General features: G+C 44.3%; 1 protein-coding gene across 6 annotated transcripts in view; it reads left to right on the top strand.

The window, feature by feature from the left end:
- The first annotated feature begins 1474 nt into the window (after positions 1 to 1474).
- The window catches only part of LOC137372289 (STE20-related kinase adapter protein beta-like), a 46259-nt gene continuing 26095 nt past the window's right edge, over positions 1475 to 21638 (top strand). Inside the window, exons 1-5 of one of the 6 annotated variants that reach the window (XM_068036059.1) lie at positions 1475 to 1507; positions 2073 to 2199; positions 8740 to 8795; positions 10436 to 10516; positions 17242 to 17338. In XM_068036059.1, coding sequence (XP_067892160.1) covers positions 8784 to 8795; positions 10436 to 10516; positions 17242 to 17338 — 190 coding nt within the window. In that variant the 5' untranslated portion in view covers positions 1475 to 1507; positions 2073 to 2199; positions 8740 to 8783. The other 5 variants (XM_068036061.1, XM_068036060.1, XM_068036062.1 and 2 more) reach the window with 5 other exon arrangements.

Raw genomic sequence — 21638 nt, 5'->3', positions numbered from 1 at the left:
ACAAAAATGCCTGGAACCATTCCGGTAAATCTCCTCTGAACCCTCCCAGGGACCCTCACATCTTTCCCAAAGTGTGGTGACCAGAACTGGCGCAATACTCGAGTTGGGGCCTAACCAGACCATTATAAAGGTTCAGCATAACTTCCCTACTTTTGTACTCACCAACTCTATTTATGAAATTCAAGATTCCATATGCTTTACTTACCACCTGGAGACCCCAGGAAAGTCCTGGAGGGTTGGAAACTTGAAGTTGGCTCATTTAATTGGTGATGATTAAAAGATAGACTTGCATTTGTATAGCACCTTTCACGATCACCACGTGTCCCAATGTGCTTTACAGCTAATGAAGTACTTTTGAAGTGTAATCACTGTTGTAATGTAGGAAATGCGGCAGCTAATTTGCACACAGCAAATTCCCACAAAAAGCAATGAGATAATGATCAGATAACATGTTTTTGTGATGTTGATTGAGGGATAAACACCTGGCTAGGTGATAGGTGATAACACCCTTGCTCTTCTTCAAAATAGTGCCATGGGATCTTTTATGTCCACTTGAAAGGGCAGATGGGGCCTCAGTTTAACATCTCATCTGAAAGATGACACCTTTGACAGTACAGCACTCCCTCACTGGAACATCAGCCTAGATTGTTGCGCTCAAGTTCTGGAGTAGGACTTGAACCCACAACCTTCTAATGCAGAGGTGGGAGTGCAACAACTGAGCTATGGTGACATTGGTCTGCTCCTGGGATTGGCCAAGGTGGCCATTAACAGGTCCAGACAGAGCATAGTCAACGGGGGTATGAATCACTCCGCCTGCCTGTCTTCTGTGACTATGTTCATGCCCGGCTATCCTTGGGGATGAGGAACTGCCACTTCGCTTGAAGGCTTTCTGCAACTGGTGGTCACCAGAGGGACTGGATGCTTAGTCATTGAGTGCATTCAAGACAGGGATTGGTATTTTTTTGGATACTAAGGGAATCAAGGGATATTGGAATAGTGCAGGAAGGTGGAGTCGAGGTGGGTAATTAGCCATAATCCTGTTGAATGGTGAAGCAAATGGCCAATTCCAGCTCCTATTTCTTACGTTAGGGCCACAGGGAATAAAATGTATAATCTGACAAGTTTCCCATGTTAACTTTTTCCTAATTTGGGAACTTATTGTTCGTGTCCCTTCCCCCAAAAAAGGAAGTGGTGGGGTGAGCACTTTATGGAAATTCAGCTAGATGATTTACAATCGTCCAGATTGATTGAACAGAAGAGCGGAGAGTAAACGGTCAGAAAGATTTAAACCCGGCTCGAAATATAACGGTCGCCACTCGTGCTTTTTTGAGTACCGCGCGCCTGGAGCCGGCATCTGGTCGAGAATAGGGAGGGGGAGGGGGATAGCCGCGCTCTCGCGAGATTTGGTACGAGGCGATGTTAGTGGGTTGCTGTAAATTGGGGAGGGGGTGTTTTGTGACGTTACAAGAAGCCCGGGGGGGGGGGGCGGAGTCTCTCCCTGGTTCAGGTGAGAGAGAAGCAGCCGGAGAGCAGAGGGACGGGATGGGCTGGAGATACAGGCTTGGGTTATGGGGTGGGTAGTAGGAGCAGGACGTGTGAAGAGTGAAAAGTGAGCGTGGCTGCTGGGATGGAAAGCTCGGCGTCTGTCTGGGCTCCGAGTGTCCCGGTCCCTCGAGCCGGGCCTCTGGCCGCTCCAGGAGGGCTTTTGTCACTGAGGTATCAGAGCGGCAGGCACATGGGTCAGATAGAGAAAGGAATTTAAAGTCGTGCGTGATCCGAGGGAGTGATCTCTCTCGGTGTTGAGGGAAATTTTCTGGGGTGGGTGGTGGGGGTGTCTATGCTTTAAATGTCTTGGATCATTAGAATCTGTGGTAGGCATCTTTTGTACAATTGCAAAACAAAACTCCCGTTCCCTGTGTAGTCAGTCATTCGTTACACATACAAGGTGTCAACTTTTTGTATTGATGTAAGTTGTTGACTTCAATGACCCGCCTCCACTTAATTGGGGTGAGTGAGGCGGCTTATTTTCCATCGAATTCTGTGGTTTAGTGTTTTGTTATATTATTTTACAGTGTCTTCGAATCAAGTAATTGGAAGAAGTTCATTCCATTTTCACGAATCCAGTGTGTTTTTGAAAGGCATAACTACTCTGTTTCCGAGATATTGTTCACATTCCTTACAAATGATGCCGTACATTTAGTAAGTGCACTTAACTGACATGGATACCACACCAATGCTTATTTATATTTTAATAACAGATCAAATTTCAGCAGCTTGGATCTTTATTAGCATAAAATTGTAAAGTCTGGACATATAGGATTATGTATAATATTACATTCACTTTTTAGTACAAGTTAAATAATGTGAGGAAGTAGTTTCTGTAATTAGCCCTGTATATCTGTTTATTTTGTAGCAAAGTGTACGATTTTTGACCTGTTTCTATCGCTATTTTTCTGCTTGACAACAATGGTTTTTGTGGTAGCTTTGGAAAAATGCATCAGTGTGTGTGTGTGGGGTACTGAGTTATAAAAGCCAGGAAGGTGGCAAGTTCAACCCTTGGTCTGTGCTGAGTGAGCTACACTAAGAATCAAGGACAAAGAAGGGGTAGGGGGTGGAAGGGAGAATCAGTTTGCCAGGGTTCTTACCCAGATTACTATTACAACAAAAACTTACATTTATGTTAATAAAAGCAAAATACTGCGGATGCTGGAAATCTGAAACAAAAACAAGAAATGCTGGATTCACTCAGCAGGTCTGGCAGCATCTGTGGAAAGAGAAGCAGAGTTAACGTTTCGGGTCAGTGACCCTTCTTCGGAACTGACAAATATTAGAAAAGTCACAGATTATAAACAAGTGAGGTGGGGGTTGGGCAAGAGATAACAAAGGAGAAGGTGCAGATTGGACCAGGCCACATAGCTGACCAAAAGGTCACAGAGCAAAGGCAAACAATATGTTAATGGTGTTTTGAAAGACAAAGCATTAGTACAGATTAGGTGTGAATATACTGAATATAGAACATCAGCAAGTGCAAACCTGAAGAAAAACAACCTGAAAAAAACAGTGGGTAAGCAAACTGAACAAACTAAGATGAAATGAAATAAATGCAAAAAATGTAAAAAGGAATGCAAAAAAAAGGAAGAAAAATTAACTAAAAATGACTAAAAATGAAAGTAAAGTGGGGGGCTGTCATGCTCTGAAATTATTGAACTCAATGTTCAGTCCGGCAGGCTGTAGTGTGCCTAATCGGTAGATGAGATGCTGTTCCTCGAGCTTGCGTTGATGTTCACTGGAACACTGCAGCAATCCCAGGACAGAGATGTGAGCATGAGAGCAGGGGGGAGTGTTGAAATGGCAAGCAACCGGAAGCTCAGGGTCCTGCTTGCGGACTGAGCGGAGATGTTCCGCAAAGCGGTCACCCAGTCTGCGCTTGGTCTCCCCAATGTAGAGGAGACTACACTGTGAGCAGCGAATACAGTATACTACATTGAAAGAAGTACAAGTAAATCGCTGCTTCACCTGAAAGGAGTGTTTGGGGCCTGGGATAGTGAGGAGAGAGGAGGTAAATGGGCAGGTGTTACACCTCCTGCGATTGCAAGGGAAGGTGCCCTGGGACGGGGACGAGGTGGTGGGGGTAATGGAGGAGTGGACCAGGGTGTCGCGGAGGGAACGATCCCTTCGGAATGCTGACAGGGGAAGGGAGGGGAAGATGCGACTGGTAGTGGCATCACGCTGGAGGTGGCGAAAATGGCGGAGGATGATCCTTTGGATATGGAGGCTGGTGGGATGAAAAGTGAGGACAAGGGGAACCCTGTCACGGTTCTGGGAGGGAGGGGAAGGGGTGAGGGTAGAGGTGCGGGGAATGGGTCGGACACGGTTGAGGGCCCTGTCAACCACAGTGGGGGGAAATCCTCGGTTGAGGAAAAAGGAGGTCATATCAGAAGCACCGTCATGGAAGGTAGCATCATCAGAGCAGATGCGTCGGAGACGGAGAAACTGGGAGAATGGAATGGAGTCCTTACAGGAGGTAGGGTGTGAAGAAGTGTAGTCGAGGTAGCTGTGGGAGTCAGTGGGCTTATAATGGATATTGGTAGACAACCTATCCCCAGAGATGGAGACAGAGAAGTCGAGGAAGGGAAGGGAAGTGTCAGAGATGGACCATGTAAAGGTGAGAGAAGGGTGGAAATTGGAAGCAAAGTTGATAAAGTTTTCGAGTTCGGGGCGGGAGCAGGAAACGGCACCGATACAGTCATCAATGTACCGGAAAAAGAGTTGGGGGAGGGGGCCTGAGTAGGACTGGAACAAAGAATGCTCGACATATCCCACAAAAAGACAGGCATAACTAGGACCCATGCGGGTACCCATAGCGACACCTTTTACTTGAAGGAAGTGCGTGGAGTTGAAGGAGAAGTTGTTCAATGTGAGAACAAGTTCAGCCAGGCGGAGGAGGGTGGTGGTGGATGGGGACTGGTTGGGCCTCTGTTCCAGGAAGAAGCGGAGAGCCCTCAAACCATCCTGGTGGGGGATGGAGGTGTAGAGCGATTGGACGTCCATAGTGAAGAGGAGGCGGTTGGGACCAGGAAACTGGAAATTGTCAAAATGACGTAGGGCGTCAGAAGAGTCACGGATGTAGGTGGGAAGAGACTGGACCAGCGGAGAAAAGATAGAGTCTAGATAGGAAGAAATAAGTTCAGTTGGGCAGGAGCAGGCTGACACAATGGGTCTGCCGGGACAGTCCCGTTTGTGGATTTTGGGAAGGAGATAGAAGCGGGCTGTCCGGGGTTGCGGGACTATGAGGTTGGAAGCTGTAGAGAGAAGATCTCCAGAGGAGATGAGGTCAGTGACAGTCCTTTGGACGGTGGCTACATTTACATTTTACATTTATGTTGTATGTTTAATGTAGTAAAATGTCCCAAAATGCTTCAGAGTGTAATCAGGCATAAATTGACTGAGCCAAAGGTTTTAAGGAGGAACTTAACGGGGAGAGAGAGTGGGGTGGTGAGGTTTAGGGAGGGAATTGTAGAGCTTGGAGCCTAGATAACTGAAGGAATGGCTGCCAGTGGTGATTTGAAGGAAGTGAAGATTGAAGAAGAGGTCAGAGGAGGAGGAACACAGAATTCTAGAAGGGCCGGAGGTGTTAGAGAGATGGGAAGTGATGAGGTTACAGAGGAATTTAAGCACAAGGATGAGAATTTTAAAATTGATGCTTTGCTGGACTGCGAGCCAAGGCCGGTGAGCAAGCACAAGGGTGATAGATGACCAGCAGATATGATATGGGCATTAAACTTTTGGATAAGCTTAAGTTCATGGAAGATGAGAGGCTGGTCAAGAGGGCATTAGAAAAGCCTACTATCCAGTACCTTGTATATACGTAGAAAAGTTGACAGAGGGTCAACAGGATGGTGTTTCCTGTAATCTCTGATTCTTTCCCCAATGTCAGCATCAGGAACAACCTGTTGATAAACAAATTAACCATACCTATGAAGAATGGCTTTTGGGTGAAATGAGGGTGAAAAGCACTGGTCAGGAGAGAATAGGGAAATTAATGATCAAGCTAAACATCTCTGTACATTTAAAGAGCAAGTCTGTCCATCCTATATTTCGGCATGTCTTGTCTTTTTTAGATCTTTGTTGCTGTGTTTTCTGCATTAAAATTGTTATTCGGAGGTGGCGCAGTGGTTAGCACCGCAGCCTCACAGCTCCAGGGACCTGGGTTCGATTCTGGGTACTGCCTGTGTGGAGTTTGCAAGTTCTCCCCTGTGACCGTGTGGGTTTTCGTCGGGTGCTCCGGTTTCCTCCCACAGCCAAAGATTTGTGGGTGATAGGTAAATTGGCTGTTGTAAATTGCCCCTAGTGTAGGTAGGTGGTAGGGAATATGGGATTACTGTAGGGTTAGTATAACTGGGTGGTTGTTGGTCGGCACAGACTCGGTGAACCAAAGGGCCTGTTTCAGTGCTGTATCTCTAAATAACGGGGAGTAGAAATTCTGTATGAAATTCTTTAGCGCTATTGTGTTGTTCACAGTGACTTTGAAGAGTTCCCACAATATTAGCAACTACAGAGGATAGACTCTGTTGCAAAGCTGGACAAGAAAGGGAGATGGAATTGACAGGGGTGTGGGATGGTGTAAGGATGTTAATATTCGCTCTGTTAGAGAGTGTGGAGGCGAGAGACATAGATCTATGACTGGTTTCTAAAGAGACGGTAAACATTGACATTTCTTTTGTGCTACTGTGTTTCGAACATCAACAAATTAATATATCTGAGGTTCTATAGAACTCTGTAAGCCATTAAAAAGAAACAAACATCACAAATTACTCTAGTACTTTATAGATGATTATGTAATAGTGATATTATTTGCCCATAGAGTTACCTGCCCTTTAAGTTCACTCTAGTACCAGCTGCTGCTTAAAACCTATAAGGGCTTATTTTTCTTTTCCAATTTTCTTTATCCATTTTATTGCCATTGCTGTGGCTGTTTGGTTTCACTCAGTAACGGAAGGGATGTAGGATCAAAAGTATTACAGCTTTATATATTTTTTATAGAGGACTACAGAAAAATCTAACGTTATGTGGGAGTCTTTCAAACGTCAGCTGATTAGAATCCAGGACCAGCATGTTCCTGTGAGGAAGAAAGACAAGTTTGGCAAGTTTCGGGAAGCTTGGATGACACGGGATATTGTGAGCCTAGTCAAAAAGAAAAAGGAAGCATTTGTAAGGGCTGGAAGGCTAGGAACAGATGAAGCACTTGAGGAATATAAAGACAGTAGGAAGGAACTTAAGCAAGGAGTTAGGAGGGCTAAAAGGGGTCATGAAAAGTCATTGGCAAACAGGATTAAGGAAAATCCCAAGGCTTTTTATACATATATAAAGAGCAAGAGGGGAACCAGGGAAAGGGTTGGCCCACTCAAGGACAGAACTGGGAATCTATGCGTGGAGCCAGAGGAAATGGGCGAGGTGCTAAATGAGTACTTTGCATCAGTATTCACCAAGGAGAAGGACTTGGTGGATGATAAGCCTAGGGAAGGGAGTGCAGATAGTCTCAGTCATCTCATTATCAAAAAGGAGGAGGTGTTGGGTGTCTTGCAAAGCATTAAGGTAGATAAGTCCCCAGGGCCTGATGGGATCTACCCTAGAATACTGAGGGAGGCAAGGGAAGAAATTGCTGGGGCCTTGACAGAAATCTTTGCATCTTCATTGGCTACAGGTGAGGTCCCAGAGGACTGGAGAATAGCCAATGTTGTTCCTTTGTTTAAGAAGGGTGGCAAGGATAATCCAGGAAATTATAGGCCGGTGAGCCTTACGTCAGTGGTAGGGAAATTATTAGAGAGGATTCTTCGGGACAGGATTTACTCCCATTTGGAAACAAACGAACTTATTAGCGAGACAGAGCATGGTTTTGTGAAGGGGAGGTCGTGTCTTACTAATTTTGATTGAGTTTTTTGAGGAAGTGACGAAGATGATTGATGAGGGAAGGGTGGTGGATGTTGTCTATGTGGACTTTAGTAAAGCCTTTGACAAGGTCCCGCATAGCAGACTGGTGCAAAAGGTGAAGTCACATGGGATCAGAGGTGAGCTGGCAAGATGGATACAGAACTGGCTCGGTCACAGAAGACAGAGGGTATCAGTGGATGGGTGTTTTTCTGAATGGAGGGATGTGACTAGTGGTGGTCTGCAGGGATCAGTGCTGGGACCTTTGCTGTTTGTAGTATATATAAATGATTTGGAGGAAAATGCAGCTGGTCTGATTAGTAAGTTTGCAGACGACAAAGGTTGGTGGAGTTGCGGATAATGATGAGGATTGTCAGAGGATACAGCAGGATATAGATCAGTTGGAGACTTGGGCGGAGAAATGGCAGATGGAGTTTAATCCGGACAAATGTGAGGTAATGCATTTTGGAAGGTCTAATGCAGGTGGGAAGTATACAGTAAATGGCAGAACCCTTAGGAGTATTGACAGGCAGAGAGATCTGAGCGTACGGGTCCACAGGTCACCGAAAGTGGCAACGCAGGTGGATAAGGTAGTCAAAAAGGCATACGGCATGCTTGCCTTCATCGGTCGGGGCATAGAGTATAAAAATTGGCAAGTCGTGTTGCAGCTGTACAGAACCTTAGTTAGGCCACACTTAGAATATTGCATGCAATCCTGGTCGCCACACTACCAGAAGGACGTGGAGGCTTTGGAGAGGGTGCAGAGGAGGTTTACCAGGATGTTGCCTGGTCTGGAGGGCATTAGCTATGAGGAGAGGTTGGAAAAACTCGGATTGTTTTCACTGGAACGACGGAGGTGGAGGGGCGACATGATAGAAGTTTACAAAGTTATGAGCGGCATGGACAGAGTGGATAGTCAGAAGCTTTTTCCCAGGGTGGAAGAGTCAGTTACTAGGGGACATAGGTTTAAGGTGCGAGGGGCAAAGTTTAGAGGGGATGTACGAGGCAAGTTCTTTACACAGAGGGTGGTGAGTGCCTGGAACTTGCTGCCAGGGGAGGTGGTGGCAGCAGATACGATAGCGATGTTTAAGAGACATCTTGACGAATATATGAATAGGAAGGGAATGGAGGGATATGGGCCCCGGAAGTGCAGAAGGTGTTAGTTTCGGCAGGCATCAAGATCGGCGCAGGCTTGGAGGGTTGAATGGCCTGTTCCTGTGCTGTACTGTTCTTTGTTATATTGGGCTGTGTTTGATCTGCAGCTGGAGAAAGCAGAGGACCGTCTTTCACATATTTACTTCTCATTTTCAGGATAGCTGTGCTCATGCGTGTTACCAAATGTATCAGGAGCTTCCATGCCTTTTATGGTAAGTCATCCCACACTTGTTACAAAAATGCCTTATTAATACAACCGCAGTCGTGTTTACCTGAACAGGTAACAGTGGTTGTGCATGTTGCTCATCGTGTTACCAGGGTGTAGAGTACAAAATTTCCTCAACAGTGAGGAAATGAATAGCTCACAACAGGAAATAAATTACACTCTTGGCAAATGTTTTATAATAGTAATACTTTCCTAGTTGTGCTGCAGCTTTTGATTTTTCCGCACCAGTCCTTATCCATGGCTGAAAGACTAGGCTGTGACCTGCTCCCAGATCTCAGCCGGTGTTGTGCAGCTGGCAATAGGATATATATGGGAGGCTGGAGTAGGGGTGGGTAATGCTTGCATTTCCTCTTCTGTTCTCTGATCAGTTCCTCTCGGTGATGGCCTGGCAGAGATAGAGAACTGTCTGTAAGACCACCCTGTTGCTTCATGTGTCAGAATTTCTAACCGTAACTGCTCATAGATCCTGTGTACCATCACTGAACACTGCTGTCCTGTAACTGCAATAAATAACTAGCAGTTTCCCTCTTATTTTAAAGAGGCAAGGTAAATGTTGCCTGCATTAGCATGAGAATAACTTCCTCAGACTTTAGAAGTTGTGGGAACGAGACTGATGGGGATTGGGATGGTAACCGCACCAAGGTTTGGTACTCAAAGGGGATGTGGGAGAAAAGAGGAAAGATGAAGAAATGTACCACTTCATAATTTGAAAGAATTTTATTATATCATCATTTTTTCCAGGGGAAAAAAGCCCCAGTCTGTTCAGATTTTCCTGACACTTACAACTCCTCAGTTCTGACATCAATCTTGTAAATTTTTGTTTTTGCACAATTCTCCAGTGTCTCTGGAGAGATATAGAAGACAGTTTAAAACCAAAATGAAATATAATGCATGAACATATACAGGGCAAGAGTTGGGAAAGAAATACAGACCTAGGGAAAGGAATAAAGATAACTAATCAATCAGCTGCAAATGGGGGAAAGTAGTAAAATGGAAACAAGATGTGGGCAAATTTACAATATTTCAGGTAAAGAAAGACCAAGAATAAAGTGATTGGGGGAGGGGGGGCGGGGGGAGTCTGAGATATGACTCAAGTCATGTCAGTTTAATGGTCCTTTTTTATTATTATAACCTCTCTGTAGCACAAAGCTCATGACTGAGGGTCTAATTAAGGGCTCCAGTATGACTCGGCTGGCATTGTTAAGACTTGGGTCAACAATTTTGGCTATTTAACATATTAAATATAATATTACAAATATACAGGCACTGGAGAATAGTGCAAAAATGATTTACAAGGTTGATCTTGGTACTGAGAGGTTATAAATATCAGGAAAATCTAAACAGGTTGTGGCTGTTTTCCCTACAAAAGAGGTAGCTGAGAGAATCTAATAGTGGCCTTTAAAATTATGAAGGGGTTTGATGGGGTATATGTAGATGATGTTTCCATTTGTGGGAGTCCAAAACTAAAGGCCATAAATGAGTCACTAATAAATCTAAGGAATTCAGGAAAAACTTCTTTACCCAGAAAGTGATTAGAGCATGGAACTTGCTACCACGTGGAATAGTTGAAATGAATAGCATAGATGCATTTCTAGTGGAAACTAGATAATTTTCTTTCCTCTTAAGGACTGTTCCTGCATTTCTGGGACAGAAGTAGAATCAATTGATGCTGGAAGCCAGGTAGACAGGAGAGACCGTCTGCATCTGGTAGGTTGTAACTTTTACAAGATGTTAATGCTGCAGGGAAGGTAGGCATACATAACTGGGAGTGGTGGGAGATATATGTTTGGTTTAGTCTGGCTTGCAGGGATTTCTGAGTCTTCAGTAAGGAGGTGTTACCTATACTGTCCCAGACATTAACCATTTCAAATCCTTATACTACATTGTAGGGCTTGAGAGTCCCTTATCAAGTCTCACTTCAGTTCAGAGCCATACTCTGGATGTAACCAGAATGAGTGACTCAACACCAAATAATGTGTTACAATAGTAATTTTATTGAGTAATTATTAAATAATAAATAGGAAAGAAAGATTTCTTTATTAAAAAGAAAGGAAGGAAAAGAGTATAGAAAGACTAAAAAAAAACTTACAGCACAACTGCTATAACCCCAAGTTAGTCTGTTCATGACCACTCACTAAAATGGTAGTTCCCCTTGGTACATACATCACCAAGTCTCTGGAGAACCTGCACAGGGGTGGACTCTGGTCAGTCATTCCATTGACGTCCCTTCCTCTGTAGTCTTCAGTGGTTGACTAGTCCATTCTGGCTACAGCCCCTAGGATGTTGTGCCCCTTTTAAGTCCAATTTCTTGCTCCATTCCAGCTTTCCGAGGCCCCCATCAGACTTTCTCAAAACAGGAGTCTGACAACCATGAGTCCTTATCGAGTTCTTCTCACAGGCACTATGAGGCTGCTCAGGTTGTTTATACATTCTTTGATGGTGTCTCTCACTTGCCATCAATTAGGTTATATTGTCCATCAATTAAACTCCAACTTCTGACTCCACACCATAGTGGACCACCCTATATGCAAGGCTACCCATTGTCCTGGCTTGTAGTTCAAGGGTCAGCGAATACGGTAAGAACTGACTTCTGTTGAAAAAATGGGAAACTACTGTTATTTTTAAGAGAAAAATGGTAGTTTAGACACAACAACAGCTGCGAACATGGCCTGCTTTGGTCAGTGTGAAAGCAAAAGGAAGGAGTTCTTGGGGGAGAAACAATTTCATAGTTAATAATATTACTACTGATTGCCATTGATTGCATAATTGATTACTTGACTTAATCAGAGCACAATCACACGTAGTTTTAAATCAATGTCTACAAAGAAACCTTTAAAAATTCACCATGTTTAATACAAGTCTTTTTTTAAAATTGAGAGCAAAGCAAAAGTAAAATGCAAAAACATAAAAGTACAAAAAGTAATGGCTGCAGGCATGAGGGCTACATACAGCATCTCATTTCCCCCGCCCCCCAAGTCTATCCATACTCATCTTTACATTTACATACTACCCCGACTCTCTGACATCACAGGTTCAGTCTGTCAGGTGGCTTCACATCTCTCCCTTATCGTGTCCTTGTCAGACTCAGAGATCAGTACTCTTTCTCTGAACTCTTTTTTTTCTTCTTGACTTGGATGGCCTTCATTGAGGTTTGTAGTATCAGGTGCTTTCTGCATTTCAGGATCAACATTTGGTTCATCCTTATGTATGACTGACTGACATCTTTGAATAGAAATAAGGGCCAGAATTTTACGCTGGGCGGACGGGAGCCGGACTCCGATGTAAATGTCGGTACCAATCCCGCTCCCAACCCAGCCTGGGGATCCGTCCCGTATTTTACGGATCCCCAGGCTTTAATTGGCCCGAGGTGGGACTTCCACCCACTTAAGGGAGGAGGTCCTGCCTCACCGGGAGCAGTGGCTACTGCTGAGACTGCAGCTCAGCTGACCGAGGAGGACGCAATGGAACCGGGACAGAAGGTAAGTTTGGGCAGCCTCACCAGGGGAATCGGTCGTGCCCTGGTGAGGCTAGGGTGGTCGTTTGGGGGGGGGGGGCGCGTCCTGGTTCCCAGGGTTGGGGTGGGAGGTGGGGGCGGCCCTCAATCGGGCACCCTGTACCCAATTGCCTGGCCCCCCCCCCCCCCCACCCTGGGGTGCGGAAATGCCGGCAGCTGTAGCTGGACGGCCTTTCACGTCCCCAGCACACCTGCTTGCTGCGGGTAAAATACCCGTGGAGGCGGGCGAGGGCCCTTAAGTGGCCACTTAGGGGTCTTGATTGGCATCGGGCGGGCCGTCTCTCACCCCCCCCCTTGCCGGATCAACGTAAAGTTGGTCGGAGGTGGAATCGGGGCGGTGAGGCCTCCCGAAGCCTGCCACTTAATTTTATGCCGCCCCCACACCACCATTCGACCCGCTGGGGCAGCGTAAAATTCCAGCCAAGATTTCTCCTGTTTCTTATGTACCTTCTGAAGTATGTACTAAATAAGATCTCTGTTGATTATCATCTCTCTGGACGATTACTCCTTCTCTGCCTTGGTCTCGTATCCATACCTTTTATCCTTCCATCAACTTGGGTAGGTTCCTGGTACAATATCTCCTGTTATTGAAAACAATAAGCTTTTAACTATAAGACTTTTTTTCTATCTTGAACTTTGATAATCCTGAACTTCTAGCCTTGGAAGTAATTTTTTGGGTAGGATAGGAACTTGTCTTTTGAGCTTACTTCCCATCACCAGTTCTGATGGTGCTAATCCACATTGCAAAAGAACAGATCTGTCATTTACGAGTGCTGTTTGAAAATCTTCTTTAACAGTGCTTTTGATAGTTCTGACTCCTCTTTCAGCTTCACCATTAGATTGATGATATCTAGTGGAACTTTTACATATCCACAGTTTCCCACAAAGTGTGTGAAGTAGTCATTTGCAAATTGAGGACCATTATCTGACACAAATTGTCAGGAATGCCATGTTTTGCTAAGATCTTCTGTAAAACTTGAATGACTGTACACAATGAAAACTGAGACAAACGTTTGATTTCGACCCACCTTGAAAAATTGTCTATGACAATCAGGTAGGATTTCCCATTAAACATGGATAGATCCATCCCCAGACGTTCCCATTGTCTGGTTGGAAGTTGGGTTGAGATAAGGAGTTCCCTCTAGTCTGGTCTGTGCACTGCACATACCTACCAATTAGAAATCATGTCTTCTATATCTCTTGATTTTCCCGGCCACCACACAGACGACTGAGTCCATGCTCTGCATTTCGTGGTACACGTGTGCATTTTGTTGTGTAGGATGGTCAGCAGTAGCTCTAGACAAAGCATCTGCTGACGTTGGGAGTTTGCCCTGTACATATACCGTTTTATATGTGAATCTCATTAGCCTCAACTGGAATCTCTGGATTCTTGGAGGCATTCTGGTGAGTTCCTTTTTCATCAAGTAAGGAAACTAGGGGTTTGTGGTCTGTCTCTGTGACGACCTTTAAGCCAATGATATAATCAGAAAATTTTTCGCAAGCCCACGTGACTGCGAGAGCTTTTTTCTGCATGACTGTGTACCTCATCTCAGTCTCAGACAACGCTCGAGACACACAATAAACCTGTCTACAACATCCATCTGGCTGTTCTTGAAAAAGGACTGCCCCCAACCCTGTAGATGAGGCGTTTTCTGCAATTGCGGTTGGTAGTGAGGGGTTATAAAGCACTAAGATATCTGGCAAAATTAGCATTTCCTTGATTGTTTCAATGCCTGCTCCTGATTAGTAAGTTTGCGGATGACACAAAGGTTGGCGGAGTCTGATTAGTAAGTTTGCAAACTTCCCAAATGGCCAACTTTCTTGCATTGAAAGCATTCTGCTTTGTTTGCAGGGCACTTTTCGCGACTGTGGGTCTTTTTGCTGCCACAGCACTGGCAGGGTTTCTGGCGTCTTGAAACTTCCCTCCCAAGTATGCCGCCTTTCCTGGTGCTGCTTTTACAGTCCTCTATGCTTAAGGAACTGTATAGCTATTTCTGGTATAATCCTTGTAAATCTTATTTGCATCCTCTCCAGTGCCTCTATCTTCATAATATGGCGACCAGAATTATACTCCGTACTCCAGGTGTGGTCTGACCAAGGTTCGATACAAGTTTAGCTTAACTGCTTTACTTTTCAATTCTGTACCTCTAGAAATAAACTCTAGGGCTTTTTTTTTATGGACTTCTCAACATGTGTCGCTACTTTTAGTGATTTGTTTATTTGTACTTCCCAGATCCTTTTGCTCCTCTACAGCATTTTGATTATTATTTTCTAAGGAATATGAAACCTCCTTACTTTTCTTGGCAAAATATATTGAGTGGAGTGTCCCAGCGATCAACATTAGGGAGATGTACTGAGTGAATTGTTCCAGCGATCACTGCTGGGGAGATATTCTCATTGGAATATCTTGGAGATCTTTGCTGAGGAGCTGCACCGTGTGGATTGTCCCAGGGATCTATGGCTGGGTTGATCTATTGAGTGGGATATCCCAGGGATCAGTGCTGCAGTGAGTGGAGTGTCCCAGGGTTGTTTACATCACACTCGGAGTACTGTGAGCAGTTCTGATACCACAATTAGGAAAGATATATTGGCCTTAGAGTAAGTGCAGCATAGATGTACCAAAATGATGCTTGGGCTCCAAGGGTTAAGCTATGAGAAGAGGTTAATTGAACTGCAAATAAAATGTTGCTATGGGTACCCACATGGGTCCGAGCTTTGCCTGTCATTTTGTGGGGTATGCCGAACATTCCTTGTTCCAGACTTACTCAGGCCCCCTCTCCCAACTCCCTTTCTGGTACATTGATGAACGTATCAGTTCCGTTACCTGCTCTCACCCGGAACTGGAAAACGTCACCAACTTTGCTTCCAATTTCCACGCTTCTCTAACCTTCACATGGTCCATCTCCGACACTTCCCTTCCTCGACTTCACTGTCTCCATTTCTGGGGACAGGCTGTCTACTAATATTCATTATAAGCCCACAGACTCCCACAGCTACCTCGACTACTCTCACCTTGCCTCCTGTAAAGACTCCATTCCATTCTCCCAGTTTCTCTGTCTCTGTTGCATCTGTTCTGATGATGCAATCTTCCACAACGCACTTCTGCTATATTTTCCTTTGTCCTTAATGAGGATTTCCCCCGAACTGTGGTTGATAGGGCCCTCGACTGTGTGTCTGAACCATCTTCTGCACTTCTCTCATCCCTCCTCCTCCCTCCCAGAACTGCAATAGGGTTCCCCTTGTCCTCTTTCCATCCCAACAGGCTCCATATCCAAAGGATCATCCACCTTCAGCATGATGCCACCACCAAGCACATCTGCCCCTCTTCTCTGTCAACATTCCAAAGGGACCGTTTTCTCTGCAACACCCTAGTCCTCTCTTCCATTACCCCCGACACCTCATCCCCCTCCCACTGAAGGGGGCAACACAGGATTCTCAGGGAGTGCTTTTTCCGGCTGTTAACTCTGTTTCTCTCGCCCAGATCTTGCCAGACTTGCTGAGTTTTTCCAGCACTTTTTGTTTTAAGTAAACTAGCGTTGTATTCCTCGGAGATAAGAAAGTTAGGGAGATGATTTGATCAAAGTTTTCAAGATATTATGGGAACAGATAGGGTAGATTGGGAGAACCAATTTCTACTAGTTAGAGTATCTAGTCTAAAAATTAGAACCAGAGTGAAATTGGGAAGCACTTCACACAAAGGATGGTCAAAGTTTAGAATGCTCTTCTGCAAATGGCAATTGATGCTAGATCAGTTAATTTTTAAAAATGAGATTGACTAGCAAAAATCTATTAAAGGTATCAAGGGATATGGGCAAAATCAGTTATATGGAGTTAGGTCACAGATCAGCCATAATCTGATTGGATGGCAGAACTGGCTAAATGGCTTACTTCTGTACCTGTGTTCCTATAATGTGTTTTGCAATTATTGGATTTAAAAATGCTGCAGGTTTTCTCAGGAATTGGTGACTTAAGGACTGAATTTTCCCAGTTGGATCGCGCACCAGGCGTTGGTCTCCATTCCAAGCCAGGAACCCGGAAGTTGCCGTGGCAGGACATTGGCTGCCTCCGGGAAGATTGTAACCAATTAAGAAGCCACCTCCAGGAACTGTGTGCAATTAAGGACGGCGGACGGACCGTGGAAGTGGGAGGCCCGATGGGAGGGCCCGCAGCGATGTCTGGGCGGCAGTCTTACAAGGAGAAGTGGGTGCTGCTGAGGCATGCAGGAGACTGCGAGGATGCCTCAAAATACAGGTGCTTTCTGCAGCACTGGGAAAAATGAAAAATCACACACGGCCACAGCTGTCATGCCATCGGTGTGGAGGGGAGCTGCTCCACAGGATGGTTTACGGCTGGGACCGTGGCATTTGCATCCTAGCGGGTCCATGCAGGGCTGATTGAGTGGAGGCGTTAATGACCTGCTGGCGAGAGGCCGCCTCCAGTTGTTTTCCAGGCTCAGTGGCGGCCTGTCTGTTGTTGGGAAGGTCCCGGTGGTGACATCAACGTTCCCCCATTTGGCTGATTAATGGGCCTAATTGGCTACCTGCTGCTGCCAGGTGGGTAGTCCCTGCTGCGTTGGCCCTGCCTCTGACAAGAACGCTCAGAGGCAGGAATGCTTCAGGTACTTAAGCAAAAAGTTATTTTGCAACTTTGCTCCTAGTCCAGTCTTTGTGGGACTGTAAAAATTCAGCCCACGTGTCTAAAATGCAGCGCACCTCAGATATTTGGTTAATTCAGTGATCCTTGTGCAAGTAAGCTCTTTCAATTTTTTTTTCCTTTTTCTCTCTCATCTGCCTGGCACCAAAGTTTACCTGGGAGTGTTTAACACTGCAGATGCATTACAAGCAAGAATAACATTTAATTCACTGCAGTTACTGTCATTCTCCTTCCTGTAATATGTGTTTTCTTTTCCTCCACGCAGAGGGATGAGTTTTCTGTGCATTCAAAGAGATCTCTGCAAGATGCAACGATGATGTACACTACCAGTGCCAGTCACTATGAGCTTCTATCTGAACTGGGTAAAAATACCTACTAAATTTGATTCATTCAGTAATACCACTGTAGACATAGTGCTTGAATGTTAAATCATAGAAAGTTACGTCATAGAAACAGTCCATTTGGCCCAGCTAGTCTGTGCTAATTTCTTTCTTCACGATACCTAGTATAATCTCACTCTTGTGTTCGTTGCCTAAACCCTTCTATTTTTTTTTAAGCAATTTCTTTTTGACATAATTTATGGACTCCATGCGATCTGTGGGCAAGAATTCTACATAATCACTCTTAAAATAAATGTTATTTAAACCTAAAGTAGTGCCTGCTCTAGATACTAGAAATGTTTTAATCCAATTTCTTGCCCCCTGCTCCCTTCTTGATGCACAGGAGTGCAGTTCTATTGGTGACAGTAGCCCTTTGTATCTTGTACACTAGACATTTTTCAGGTTGAGTCAAAGTGGCACGTGTAGGCAGGCTATTTGACGGTGGATGGCATTACCACCAATCAAATCCTGTTCTCAACAGATATTCACATGCACACAGTTATAGCAGATTTGACTAGATATTGATGAGAAGTGACAAGTATTCCTGAATTTCATCCTAGTACAAGGTGTCTGAAGCCAACAGGAGCACCCAATCTGTCCTTTGATGTTTAATAAATAATTTGCATTTATATAGCCCCTTTCATGCCCAATGGACGAATAGCACCATGTGACCTTTTAGATGTACCTGAGTAGGCAGATGGGACCTCAGGGTAACCTATACTCCATTAGATGTCTATTCTCTCCCGTGACAATGTAGCTGTCCCTCCGTACAACGCTAAAGCATCAACTAAATTATGTATTCAAATCTTGGAGTGGAGCTTGACCCGACAACCAGTTTACTGAACAGGGGTAGAACATTGTCACTTTCTGATGACACATTTACCCATTAGGTACGTCATTAGGATTTAATCTTTTTAGTAGTGCCAGTAATGATCCAAATTTTTTTATTCTTTCATGGGATGCCAGCATTTGTTGCCCATCCCTAATTGCCCTTTGTTTACGCACTAACTCTTAAAGAATCCACGGAGTCCAATTGGTGAAAGGTATATCAATATTTTATGCACACACTAAATCATCAAATACAAGCTCTCACTGACTTGCATAGTATACTACCCGTCCAGGCACGAGGTGATCAGTCTCGGACTTGCGGCTGTTCTCTGAGCCCTTGGCTCAGGGGTATCTTCTTGAGTGTTCTTCCCCAGGGTTCTCGTGCCTTTCCCAGTTTCAGTCGGGTTAAATCTTGTTTCCAAGACCTTCCCCTCTTACTTACTCAGGGGTCTGGAATAATGACATAATGATAATTCCTTATTTGGCTCAGTGAGAACCTGTTCAACATTTTACAGTTTCCCATTGTCTACTGTGAGTCTAATCATATCTGGTGTCCATAGTGACATCTTTATCTGGTACGTGCATGGACAGTGTCTGGGATCATCAGTATGTCTTTTCTATACTGTCTACAATTCCTCGGCCATCTGTGTGCTGCGGCCCCTTTCTACCCGGCACCCCCCCCCATGCTTTAACACACTGTTCATTGTTGTGTGACTAGCCCCTTTGTTTCAACTATGTTCTTATGTGGTTTTACTATGTGTTTTTACTGGGTCTCCAGTCCTCCCTTTGCTCCTGTAGGGCTATGCCCAAGAGGCTAGAGGCTAGGAATCCTGTGGCGAGTAACTCACCTCCTGACTCCCCAAAGCCTGTCCACCATCTACAAAGCACAAGTCAGGAGTGTGATGGAATACTCTCCACTTGCCTGGATGGGTGCAGCTCCAACAACACTCAAGAAGCTCGACACCATCCAGGACAAAGCAGCCTGTTTGGCACCCCATCTACAAACATTCACTCCCTCCACCTCCAACGCACAGTGGCAGCAGTGTGTACCATCTACAAGATGCACTGCAGCAATGCACCAGGGCTGCTTTAGACAGCACCTTCCAAACCTGCGACCTCTACTAACTAGAAGGACAAGGGCAGCAAATACATGGGAACACCACCACCTGCAAGCTCCCCTCCGAGTCGCACACCATCCTGACTTGGAACTATATTGCCTTTCCTTCACTGTCGTTGGGTCAAAATCCTGGAACTCCCTTCCTAACAGCACTCTGGGTGTACCTACATGACCAGGACTGTAGCGGTTCAAGAAGGCAGCTCACCACCACCTTAAGGGCAATTAGGAATGGGCAATAAATGCTGTCCTGGCCAGTGACACCCACATCCCATGAATGAATTTTTAAAAAGCTGCTGTCTCTCTTTACCCAAGCGCGTGGGCAATGACTGAATAGTATATTTGTCTTCCCGGAAGTAATTTATCAAGTTCTCTTTAATACTTTCTGTCAAAGTTATCATTTCTGTCTTTCGTTTATGTATGTCTACCAACTCCATCTTCCCAACTCTGGTTGGTATTTGTGGGTTGAAACAAAACGTACTGTTTCTCACCGGACAAGTCCAGTTATGTCCATACTGGTATTCCTTTGCTATGGTGGTTAAGCAATATCTCCCCTTTCCCATATAGGCCGCATGGGTTAGCCCTTGACATTGCTTTCTTAGTTTCCATGGTGCAATTTGCAGTGGCATTAAATTCACATTTTGACTCTGCTGTTTTGTATATAGGATGAGGACATATGATCACCACCTGGTTTTCCAGACAACACTCAGACAATGTTGTTCCAACTACTCTTTTCCAATTTCCACAACATAGCGTAATATATCATAGTATTTTATGTAATCTTTTCCCCCTTATCACCCCCTATATTTTCTACTTCATATAATTGCATCCCTAACTTATCTCTCAGAATTACAGGTATTCCCAATACTACTCCAATAGTCATCGATCTTGTATTTACACACTCCTGACCTTTCCATACCTTAAGTTTTCTGAGTTGGCGCCTGGAAATTTTATCATTTGTGTGACTAGTTAAGTACTCCAACTGGGTGTCATTTATCCAAACTGACACCTGTCCCTCATCAACTTGCCTCAAATTTTCCTTTTCTTTGTCCTGTCACTGCGTTCGTCAAATCCTGTCCTACTTTAGCTACATACTCTATCCCTATTGTTCCTTTTTCAAAATATCCTTTACTGAGAATTCTAGCCTTCTGGTCCATGCTTTCCAAATCTATAGTATTGACAATTGAAGTTCCCGCATCAAAAACTGTAGCTGCGTCATTCACCAAACTACGTTTACGTCTCTCTCCCTTTATTACTCCCTCATCACCGAATTCTTGTCTTAGCAATTATTGCAGTAGTACCTTGTTCAACTCTCTGGTCTTCTCAGGGCACCAGTCAGGTAGCTGGATATCTGAGATATTCAATATTACCGGTACCAACTCGTGCTGTATATTATCATACACAATTATATTAGTTTTTATTAACGCAAGTCCATTTTCTGGTCCTGCAGTTAAGGCAGGCCAAGGGAAATCAGTCGCTTGTGGCTGCTGGGTCGTAACCTTACTCGTTGGTAATTCAGATGTGGGGGTACCGTGGGGGTTGGTTCTTCTTGTCCATTTAATCTCATGACCTGGAATAGGAACTGTCCTTTTTTATTTTCTCCAACACAATAGAACCAATAGCCCCCATCATTGTGTGGTTTCACACATATTGATCGTTTTTTACAGTCTTTAGCAATATGGACCAGAACCCATTGCTAATGTCCAACACAGTAAACCACTTGGACTGTTTTTGTTTTTTTTGTTTTCTAAAACTTTGATTGTCCTCTTTAAATATCAGAAATTCCCCTTTGAGTGCTTTCAATAACCACTCATATCAATTAAATTTTGTTTATTAATTCCAATTTCTTATGCCCAGACTTGGTGGTATTAATTTTTTTTTACATTAAAGACAGAAGTGCTTGCAACTCTCTTTCTAAAGCACTTTGTCTCATTGATAAAGATGCTGTGATATTTGATGTCTGCAATTAAGTTCTTAAATTCTTAAAGCTGCTGGATCTCTTGCTGTGGCATCAATTCTCATGTGGCCTTGGGATGTAGCGTCACCTGCTTTATAAAAAAAAAAAAATCCATTGTGGCTCTACCCCTGCGCCCAATGGGTTAATTTGTCCAATTATATCTGTCAATTTAGACATTTAAGATTTAATAATGTCCAATATATATAAATTATACTCAGCAATGCAAAAATTATGTGGTGGATTAAATGGAAAAACGATAGCTGCAGCAGGGTTAATTTATTTGTTTGTCTCTCGGGGTGGAGCAAAACATTCTCAGCTGCGTCATTTTACGTAACTTTTTTTTCTGATCGAAAAGAACTACGCTCCATTTTAAACTTTTTTTC

This window comes from Heterodontus francisci, chromosome 7 (genome assembly GCF_036365525.1).
Source record: "Heterodontus francisci isolate sHetFra1 chromosome 7, sHetFra1.hap1, whole genome shotgun sequence".
Taxonomy (NCBI): domain Eukaryota; kingdom Metazoa; phylum Chordata; class Chondrichthyes; order Heterodontiformes; family Heterodontidae; genus Heterodontus; species Heterodontus francisci.
This window is presented reverse-complemented; position numbering and strand designations above follow the sequence as displayed.